General features: G+C 43.7%; 1 protein-coding gene across 1 annotated transcript; it reads right to left on the minus strand.

Annotated features, from left to right (window-relative positions):
• Window positions 1-10,081: 10,081 nt before the first annotated feature.
• LOC141040603 (uncharacterized) lies at window positions 10,082-11,362 on the minus strand. The gene is made up of 2 exons (XM_073506714.1): window positions 10,995-11,362; window positions 10,082-10,448 (listed from the first exon to the last, which is right to left on the minus strand). The coding sequence occupies exons 1-2, from the start codon at window positions 11,360-11,362 to the stop codon at window positions 10,082-10,084; spliced, it is 735 nt and encodes a 244-aa protein (XP_073362815.1).
• Window positions 11,363-11,613: the final 251 nt, after the last annotated feature.

Here is an 11,613-nt window from a genome sequence, read left to right on the forward strand (position 1 = left end):
ACAACATCTTCACAAACTTCGACTGCGTCTTCCCCACCCGCGACGGTATGCACACCCTCCCCTACTACATCGGCGAGGACGGGATGGAGAGGAGCACTGGAGAGGAGGCGCAGTGAAGATGGTGGTGAAGGCCCGGTCTCGTCAGCTTGTCTTGCCTTAGCGTGTTAGGGCAAGTTTTTTATCTTTTAAATATTTCTATTAAGAGCAAATCATGTTGTTGGTTCTACCGTGAACTTTATCTATCCGAACTATGTTATGATTTCTACCCGTCTATTTGATATGTTGTTGGTTATCTGTGTTTTGCTTGCTATTTCTATCTTCTTCCCTTGATATTTCTATCTTATTTGACGTCAAAACCAGCAAGTTTTGGGGTTAGCTCAGATTTTACGCGGCCCACGGGGGTGTGCTTGCACGCTTGATGGAAAAAATTGGTGTCATTCAACTTAGCCGTTCGGGTAGCAGGGGATGTTCCATCTGGGAAGACGGATTTTTTCGGCATGCTTGAAATGGACCCAAAATTTTTTTGAAACCCTTGTACCAACATGACAAGCATGCATGCCAACTGGAAATTGTTTTGCGATGTTGCATGGTTTTGTAGGCTATAATGATTACACGTGTAGATGAAAGGCACGAAAAAACAGTTTCAACAAAGACAACATCAATGATTTTTTACAAGTTTTATAGATGGAAACTTCTTTAGATGCAATGCCATCTCACAAACAACTCAGAAACAACTGTATGATTGATCATAAAACTCATGCATTATTGTTCAAAGAATTGTCTCATGAATAAATTGTACCATAATTGCGAACATAGTGTGAAACAGAAAAAAAAAAGTTTGTTTGCAACAAAATAATCCTGGTTTGAAGCTTAAACTGGTTGAAAAACAATTGAGCCTGCTCCATATGGTCTTCTGCACTGCCAAAATCCAGTGACCTCTTGCGTTGCGACGTTGGAGATTGCGTCGGGCTTGGCGACGACCCATGTGCTTCAATCTTTTTCTCTTTAACATCAATGTAACCATACAACTGAAGTTGTTCTTGTTCTTTCTCCGCCAACTCTCTAGCAAGACCCTCCATTTCTTGGATTCTCACTTCCTGTAGAAAACCATAGGAATTGTATTAGGAAGAACTTAAAAATGACGTAGCCATAAACTAGATGCATGTAACATGTAAAATTTGAACCTCTGGATCAAAGTCATGCTCGGGATAACGACCCGTAGTTCTATTATACACAATGTACAGGTGACATTTCTTGCTGCCATTCAGATCAGAAAGCATTTTTTCTACATCATCTGGTCCTGCAATCAAGAACATTCCTTCTGGCAGCTTCCACGCAGACTCGGGTAAGAAGTAGTACAGTTCTGCTCCCATTTTGCAACCAAATGTATCTCTCATTTCACTCATAATGAGATCGTAGGTCACTTTGAGGGTTTCAAAAATTCGGACTTCTGCCGGGTGTTCATCAAAGTATGCTCTCGGGACATGTGACATCTCATCATCCCTACTAACAATAAATTCCATGACCAGCACCTAGTATCTCACATCAGAGTTAATACATTAAATGAGTAAAGGAGCAAACATAATTTTTTATGTGCATAGCAAAATTGCGGTGTTGTTACCTGCTTTTGTGGAATGTATCCTTCATGTCGAGTGACTGGGGACTGTGCCATCTCAAACCTTCTCACCTTGTTATGTGGAATGTATCCTTCATGTGGTGTGACTGGGGACTCTGCCATCCCACGTTTCTTATCCTGCATATGAAACGTCGACAGTGGGTTTACACACAAATTTTAAAAGGTCATACCATATCTTGGGTATGGCATCGTTGGGAGGTACTTACAAGGGGAGAATTGAAGATATGTTGTTGGGGTGGAGTGATGTGGCATTGAACGGGTGACTCTATCGCACTTCCTCGAGTGGATGGCGACTGTGCCGTCTCATGATGCTTAGCCTACATACAATCGCCGACATAAGGTTGCCACAAATTGAAGATGTTTGTATCATAGAATACTAAGGTCCTTAATATATACAATCGGTGCGAAATACTTACAGGGGGAGAAAAATTGAAGACATGTTGTCGGGGTGGCCGTGAGATCGCACGGGCTTCTAACATATGTCCTTCCAAACGGACCTTCTCCAGCATGGCCTTATAATCCATGTCCGACCGCTCCTGTAGCAGCTTGCTGTCCATATCCGAACGTGCCTGCAACACATAGGCATCCATCCTGACTCGCTCTGTCTGTATAATACTGTCCACAAGCTTCCGGTCCTTCTGCAACGTTTGATGCATTTCCTTGTAGCCAAGGAAAAACTTTTTTTCCATGTCCTCACAGTCCCGCTTATACTTTTCTTCAATCTCAAGACGCATCTTCGCCATCTTACAGGAAAACTCCTCACGCTCCTCCTTTACCATCCTGTCCACGTATCAACGTTCTTTTTTGAGTTTCTTATCTACCTCAGCGCGATCCTTTTGCACCTTCAAGTCGATCTCCCGGCGCGCTTCATGCAAAGACTTGTCGTACTCCGCATGGTTGTTATGCGCCTCTGAGACCATGATCCCTACAACAACACATATACCCATAGTATGAAAATTGTATCCGCAACCTCATCCAACTAATTCCTAACAATACCACCGAGAAAATATATTCATAACCAGTTCGTACGAACAACTACTACAAACTATCAATCAAAAAGCTCTTGCATGACATCCTGTACTCCAATTACACCAGAACTACTCAACTATGGCAAAGGCTTTATTTTCTAATCTCTTCGGAAATGACTTCTTGGTCGAATCAATGGAAAAAATAATCAGCACTGCAATCGAAGATGGGAGGAGCCGTGGAGGAGACCTTTTTAATCCGGCGTCGGCGTGGTCGCTTCAGAAGCGATGGCGCGATCCCGGCGACGGCTATGTGAGGAGAAACAAGGTAGATGGGGGTGGTTAGGATAGGGTTGATATGCGGTAGAATGGGAAGGTATATATCCGTGATTGTAGGGATAATTAGTTATTTTGAAGTAATGCGCTTTGATGCAATTTTTTTAAGGAGCACGATCTTTTCGGGGCTTCCAAAACATGTGCACTGACCGCGGGTCCAACCACATATCACACAAGCCCGAGCCATCGCCGTGCCCGTGCCAACCCGCGGCCCACCATTGCCTCCCTTTCCCTTGCCCCACCAAATTGTTATTCTTCTCCGGCGACGAAGCCTGCCATCGCCAGCAGACGGTGAGAGACGAGAGATGTCCATGTCCAGTTCGGCCTCTCCGTCATCATGGCCGCGGTATGGTTCACTACCGATGACCAGATGCCCCGACTGCCCACGCATCGCGTAACTGAAGCGTTTGACAACCATATCGGAGAAGAATGGAAACCATGGGCGGGAATTTGTGAAATGCGAGAGCAAACCAGAAGCGGGGAAGGTTAAATCTATGTTCTGTTGTGTCTTTTTGCTATGAATTCTGACCCCAGATTTATTTATATTTCCTCGGAATTGGTATTTAGGGTTTCCCTTCCCTTTTTCAGAACCTGAAAACATGCAAGCATTTTGAGTGGCTGGATGAATACGTTGAGAGGCTTCAAACGAATGGCTTCATTGATTTGAGGCACGGGGCAACCCTAGAGGTAGATCTGCCATCGGCGGTGGATAATAAGGGCTATGCCAATGTTCCTCCGATGGTGGCGGATGCGGAACTCAAGGTGGAATTGAAGAAGATCAACCAGAACTTAAGGCAGTTGATCGATCTGAAGAAGCACGCAAATCTGATGGCCGCGGGATTTTATTTTTCAATAATTGTTGTGGGATTTGTTTACTTGTTGATCATCAGTCGTTAGTAGTTGTTAACAAATTATTTCAGTCAGCTTCTATATAAGTAATGTCATGTGTGCTTAATGCCTTGTATGACCAGACCAAGGAAAAGCTCATTTGAAATCTATTGGAAAGGACAAATAAAATTGAAAACTGATTTCTTGTTTCCAAAATAAAATTTGTAACTTATTGTTCTCTAAAAAAGGAAGAGCAATAAATTCCTTCCACGAATTTCAAGAAATAATTGTCAACCCATTTATTACGTGATATGTTTGGCGCAATTAGTGGCTAACTGGTTATTTTTTGAGGAATAGTGGCTACTTGGTTGGATACATGCCAAACGTTACGTTCAGATTAGTTGCATCATTTCGTTCATTTTGTACCCAAGAAATCTATACAAAGTGTTAATTGGACAATGTGAACAATGTGGCATGTACCCTGAACCCTAAACATCCCCCCCACCACACACACACACAAAACCGTAAAAAACATTCAAAATTTTGCCCCACATGGAAACCATTATGCATGAATTCTCTATGGGGTCATGGGATGCCATGATGAAAGTTTGGGATCATTAGTACATGTACACGCAAGTACGATCTCTGACACGCGCATTTCCGGTCCCTGTACATGTACATGTAAACCAACCCAACATCGATCCGGTTCAGTGGATGGATGCATGCTCTATGTGGCACGAAGTATGTCGGTCGAGCCAGTCGACGGGCCAGATCGATGCTACCGGAGGGATTCCATTGTAGACCAACGCTCGACCTATGTCCGGTGTGTGTGATAGGTCCACTGTAAGACAAACATAGTTCCGTCAACCCTAAAATCATAAACACTGATAACCCTAACCCCCCCCCCCCCCACACTAAACCGTAAAAACATTCAAAATTTTGCCCCACATGGAAACCATTATGCATGCATTCTCTATGGGGTCATGGGATGCCATGAAGAAAGTTTGGGATTATACACGCAAGTACGATCTCTGACACGCGCATTTCCGGCCTAGCATGTCAACACCCCGAAAGCACTAGCTGGGTTCCTCACCTGTATGAAACCAACCCAACATCGATCCGGTCCAGTGGATGGATGCATGCTCTATGTGGGACGAAGTTTGTCGGCCGAGCCAGTCAACGGACCGGATCGATGCTACCGGAGGGAATCCATTGTAGACGAACGCTCCACCAATGTCCGGTGTGTGTGCTACGTCCACTGTAAGACAAACATAGTTCCGGCGACCCTAAAACCCTTAAACCCTAAACCCTGATAACCCTAACCCCCCCACTAAACCGTAACAACATTCAAAATTTTGCCCCACATGGAAACCATTATGCATGCATTCTCTATGTCGTCATGGGATCCCATTAAGAAAGTTTGGGATCATTAGTACATGTACACGCAAGTACGATCTCTAACACACGCATTTCCGGGCTTGCATGTCAACACTAAACCCTAAACCCTGATAACCCTACCCCCCCCCGACTAAACCCTAAACCCTGAACCCTGATAACCCTAACCCCCCCCCCCACTAAACCCTAAACCCTAAACCCCTAAACCCTAATAACCCTAAACCCCTATACCCCTAAACGAGTTGACAAGATTTTCTTATTTTTTTATATCATTTATCCAAATCTCACATAACTCACGCGGCCCACCCCTCCCTAAATCCCGCGATTACAGCTCCGCATTCTAACCACCCGGGCCGTCCGCACCTCCCACGACTGCTGCAAGATCAGATCGGTGACGCCGGTCGCCCACAGAATACAGGAGTCGGCGGCCACCACTCGCCGCCCACCGCCAACGTGATCTGAGGGGTCGGACGTCAGTGTTCTTCTCGCCGCCTCCTCCTCGCGTGGACGCGCCGTTTTTCCTTTGCGCCGTCGACCGCGCTATACCGGCACTTATAGTTTGCGACGCACTAACCGCCGCCATCTACTCGGCGGCACCGTCTCCGAGAGAAGGTATTACCTGATCGTAACTCTTTATAATCGTGGTCGGCCGCTCCTTTAGTAGTTGAACCCTCATAGGTTTTGCACCCAAATAGGTTCTCTGCTTAAACCCATAAGTGGATCATATGTTAAATGACCCAGTTAATTTTGTTAAAATTAATTCGCTGCTAATTTTGTTATACATTTTCCAATTTTGTTCAGATTAATTGAGCCGGATTTTATCATTGCATAGGAGCCAGCAATGTCAGTTTCAGATACGAACCTTCATAATGGAGAAAAGCCCATCTCCGAAATTACTGATGCGGTAAGTAATTGACTGTTTGTGTACAATCGTTTCATACACATAATTCATGTGTACTCAGTATAATTTAATGGCATGTAACAAGAACTCGGTGAAAAGCATGGTCATATGAAGTTAGTATGCTCACAGACAAGGTTCGGAAAAACCATGAAACTGTTGTCACCAGACCACAAAAAGTACATCATATCAGAAACCAGTCTTGGCGGTCTAACCCAGATGCATGAAGTGACTCTACGGCGCATAATGTTGGTTAGACTAGCCAAGAGCATAGATATGGACACCCAATCCATTACCATCGGAAAAACGCCAATTCCTATAACAAAAGAGGACGTGCAGTGTATATTTGGCATTCCGATAGAAGGGGAGGATATAGAGCCACATCTGGAAATGCAAACCGACACAGAATTGTTTACCGCCTATGCAAACAATGGGCAAATTTTGATTTCTGACCTTGAAATGGCGATCCGAGCTTCCAAAGCCCCAGACGGCGATTTCCTGAGACGGTTCATTCTGTACGCAATTGGTACTGTACTAGCACCAATAGCACAATAGTATGTGGACTCGAAATATCTCAACCTTGTTACAGATCTTCAAAACCTTCGGAAATTTAACTGGGGATGTTTCACACTTAATCACTTCTTCAAGTCCGTTCACAAGTTTAGAACTCGAGATCACGTAAATCTACAAGGAAATCTAATTCTGCTCCAGGTTAGTGCTAGATCACTACTTAATGTCCTTTAATTATTGTTCTGTTGCATATCTGTATGGTGATGAACTAATTTATTGTGTAGTATTGATACTGGGAGCACGTGCGTAGTGACCGATTGATGTATGCTTCTAGACCCCCACCATTGATCGCACGATGGGACGAAACGACGGCTACTTTAAGAAGCGATGCTTACGACAAAGGAGGTCTTCATAACGGGCTGGTACCTATCTACAATTGAACTTTCTATACCCGACTTTTTATTTGGTACTAATGGTTCATTATATTTTATAAAAAAGGCTGTCATGGAAATTTGTGCTCCTCAACGACCGTCTGAGAATTCTAATTATTTTCCAAGAAAAAATGATGAACATGTGCATCAACATGATTCGTATCGAGCACCATCACAAGGACAGCAATTTAGTAGCCAGCAAGTATGTACTCCAAAGACTATTTGTTTTTGCAATATCACAAATAGGTGTCATGGAACCTCATTCATTTAGCTATTGTTATCAACGGGGTTTTATTTGGTTTACACAGATTGACATGGTAGTTGAAGCCATGAATGCACGCTTAGCTGATCATGAAAAGAAGGTAGGCAGGAAGTTAATGGAAATTGAGCACAGATTTGATGTCAAATACCAGACGCTAGTTGAAGACTTGATCGACATGAAGTCTAAAACTGGCACTAATCCTAGGTTGTCGAAGGCCGAGGACGAAATTAAAGACTTAAGGAGGGAACTACATGTATGTCATACTATGCATTTTGTATTTTGTATGAATATGTTCCTGCATGTTCATTATTGTTTGCATTGTTACAGGAATTAAAATACGAATTTAGAAGCAACCGACAATCAGTGTCACAGAAAGGAGGCGTGCAGGTGATCTTTATGGCCCAACACGTTAATATCTAAAAGTAACAAACTAATGATGAACTACCTTTGTTCTTTGTAGGATCAAGTCAATGTGTGCAATTCATCACTGACAGGAACTCCTAGGGCTATCCAATTCACGGCAGGGACTTGGACTACACCACGTGCAAGACATGTGACGGAAAACAATGAGAATCTAGAATTAACTCCGATGAAGCCTGTCTTTGGTAATGATTACAAGTTCACGGATGAGGACATAGAGACAGCCGTTTACATCCTCGGAACATACGACCCTGTTGAAATAGCTAGAATCGGAGACATTACCCTCACAGCAGAAAAACTGAAGCGAAATTTGGACGAGGAATACATTTATGGTGATGTAAGCCCATTATACTCTAGTCTACATCATTACTGCAACAACTTTCTTATTATTGTATGAATGAAAATTTGGCAGGTTATTATGGCATATGCTCGCATTAGCCAAATTGAGAATGATACTACCTCAATCATATCCCCTGAAGAAACCGAAAAGCTGTTACAAATGAAGGGGGTGGTTCCTGTTGGACGTGCAGCCTCATGGTTAGCTCGTGTAGTAGAAAAATTTGTAGGGCGCCGAAAGGTACATGTTTTCCTCAGTTTCATAGTTTATGTACACACTGTACACGACAAATTTCAGTTCTCAACCCAACCCAAATTTTACTGCAGGTGCATGTCCCACTGAATGTACACCAAAACCATTGGATGCTAATGATGTTTAATTTTGACAAAAAATAAATTCAGACTCTGAACTCCATGAATTATCATTGCGACAAGACCAAGGAAGATTCTCTTGTAAGTGTTCTCTTGCTGCCTCTTTTGATCCGCATGGCACATGAGCTCCCAAAGTACCGTAACCCTATGTATAACTCGTCGTACCCTAGGTGGACTCGATTCAGTTCTGCATCGACGAAGCTGTCAAGAATGGGTTGATATCACCAGCTAAGAACATCAATTTTGCCGAATGGACAAAAAAACGCTATGAGAACATACCACAACAGACCGATGGGTAGGCATGGCCTCATAAATTATTATTTGCCTACACGAATAAGATTACTGATCTTTAACTAAACATCGCAGGACTTCCTGTGCGGTTTGGACACTGCCGTACATGTTGTCATGGAACGGGGATGAAATGACCGATATTTTCAACCAGGTAATTGAATGCCTAATTAACATTTGTACTTTGTTTAGCTTGAAAGCTATGCTGACATAAGTGTCGGTTATCAAATATAGGCAAGGATAGATATTTTCAGGTGGAAAATATGTACAGCCTTACTGCATTCAAATTGCAACGCGCTTCGTCTCGAATCATATAAGTTCCCCATAACGGTTAGTGCTACATCAAGAATATATCATTTATTTCATAAGTCTCATGATTAGAACTAACGCAGCACTCTCTCTTATACAGAAGGAGGTGTACGATGCCCAGCAAGCAGTTCTACCTGATGGTTCAGAAGACGACGTGCAATTAGTAAACAATCCTGATGGTTCCAACGAACCCGACACATCCAACTCCCAGAAGGATACTGGTGCACCCAACTCCCCCAATAGTGGTGCACCCAACTCCCCAAAAAGGAAGAGAGCACGTGGACACCCGAGAAAGCTAGTCAATCCCGAGGAAGCAGCAAAAACAAAGAGTCTTAAAGAACTGAAACTTAAATTTGACAGCAAGACCATAGCCAACCAAGTGTCTTCGTTTCCATCACGGTCACGCAGAGAGCATAAACCAGCACCAGCTTTATTGAGCCCATTCAAACACAAATAGGTTGCATCAATTGATCATCAATTGATAAATGCTCATGCTCATGCTCTACTTTTAGCATCATTTCATACACGTTTAGTTCTTATCAGAAAGTGGAAATAGGTACTTTTGGCAATCATGAGCATCCTCTACTTATAGCAATATCTAATGCATCATCAGTACAAAGCTTGATTTGGCAATAGGTGGAATCGGCAATCATTTGCATGGTTTAATTTTGTGAAGCTATAATCATGCTGAGTTATACACTAAACATAATCATGCCAAGCTATAACTACTATAGTCATAAACCAGGCTTTTCTTAAGCACAGGTGCTTATTTGTACAGGGTAGACGCATAACTAGGCGTCTCTCCTGTAGAAATAGGCACCAGTGCTTCAGAAAAACCCTGTTTTTTTTTAAGCACCACCGTACGCATCAAGCATTGTACAAGGCTTATCATGCATCACCAAAATAGTATTAACAACTTGGAACACTAAACCAGAGTAGCAGCAAACTCTTAAGATAAACGGCAGATCAACCACCGCACAACATAAGTTCAGACACACCATAGGACATAAGTTCAGACACATCGAACAACAAAGAAACATAGATATCATAAAAGGACACTGCGCTAGCAACTTGAAGGCAGACTTTGATCTCTCTTCATGCCGCGTAGTGGCAGTGGTAGTAGGGGTCAGCCTCCTGTGCTTCTGAAATTTCCACACCCGATTTGATGTTGTCTATTATCTTCCAAGCCTTGTAGGTGGCGTACGCATCCTTCGCTGCGTACTCGATGAGGTAGTCTGGCAGCGGGCTGATCCCCCACAGTTTATGGTCTTCGGTCCTGTTGATCTTCTTCTTCATGTTTTGGTAAAATGGGTGGATGACGCTGGCTGCAACATCAGCCAAGGAGTCGTACTGCTTCTTTCTGCCGGCATATGGAACTCTATAGTTTTTCTGAATGTCGATGTACTTTTCGGGATTGATCTCCAAACCAGACATCTTCAGCATCTCTTTGTCATTATGAATGCTGAAACCGGCAAAGGTGAACAACTTCTTCTCCTAGAGGAAGCTCTTGAGGCGCTTGGGCCTTCAAGGGGAGAGACATTTTGAAGATGAATGCATGAAGTACATGATGTTATTTCTCTTTTTGGATCATACAGTTGAAAATAACACTACAGCAAACTACTTCACTACATCAACTTCAGAAACAACTTTTAATACATCTAGTCCAGTGCATCCACACCGGTAGACATGACACTAATGCATCAATATCAGAAACTACACTAGTAGACACAACACTAATACATCTAGTCCAGTGCATCAACTTCAGAAAATATCACTAATGCATCCACAGGCGGTAGACACAACACTGATGCATCTAGATCAGAAACTACACTAGTATATCAAGTTTGGTGATTAATCTGGTGCAAGATTTTAAGATACTAATCCAGTGCATCAGGGTAAAAATCTATGCCAGTCCATGTACTTGAGAAACCACACTAGTGCGTGCACTTCACAATATACACTAGTAGATGTAGTTGAGAAACTAGGGTATATGAGTAGGATGGCTCACCATTTTGTGGCCGCAGCGATGTGGTAGACCAGGCAGAGTTCATCCACGCATAACTGCAGAACTGCTGCGTACTGCGGAGGTTCGTCATCCCTGGTATACTCCACATCAACGCCGACGAATCTAGGATACCTGCCGACGGCTTTCATGAAGAGCCTGGTGAGCATTTCATCGGCAGTGTCTGGATTGCTGGTGCAGACGACCTCCAGCGTCTCTTTGCCGTGGAGTTCCACCTTGTCAAGTTTGGTGGTGTAGTCGCGCTTCTCACCGGGGACCTGAACGTCGTCTTCGTTGATGCTCTGCTCTTCCTGCTTGATGCTCTGGTCGGACGTCTCGCCACAGTGACGCTTGGTAGACGGCTCATCCGCCATTGCCCTTCTCCAGCGACGGCGGTTTTGAGACAGAGACGGTGGTTGCAGTTTCTGGAGTAGATGGACGTGGTTCGCATAATGAGGGAGGAATGGAGGAGAAGGTGCCTTTTTGAGTTCTGGGGGAGGCGGTTCGTCGCGTGAGGGAGGCGCTCGTCGTTATCGTGATCGTGGGGGTCGTGGGGCTCGTGCTGTTCGTATTCCATTCTGTAACCACCCACGGGCATGCAACGATAAAATGCTTAAAACACTTC

Source organism: Aegilops tauschii, chromosome 2, assembly GCF_002575655.3.
Source record: "Aegilops tauschii subsp. strangulata cultivar AL8/78 chromosome 2, Aet v6.0, whole genome shotgun sequence".
Classification (NCBI taxonomy): domain Eukaryota; kingdom Viridiplantae; phylum Streptophyta; class Magnoliopsida; order Poales; family Poaceae; genus Aegilops; species Aegilops tauschii.

Excerpts from the sequence above, each read along its gene's own strand:
- LOC141040603 (XM_073506714.1), bottom strand. The coding sequence starts at position 11,362 with ATGGCGGATGAGCCGTCTACCAAGCGTCACTGTGGCGAGACGTCCGAC. Across the intron at positions 10,449-10,994 it reads ATCGCTGCGGCCACAAAATG|CATTCATAATGACAAAGAGA; the intron begins GTGAGCCATCCT and ends TGCCGGTTTCAG.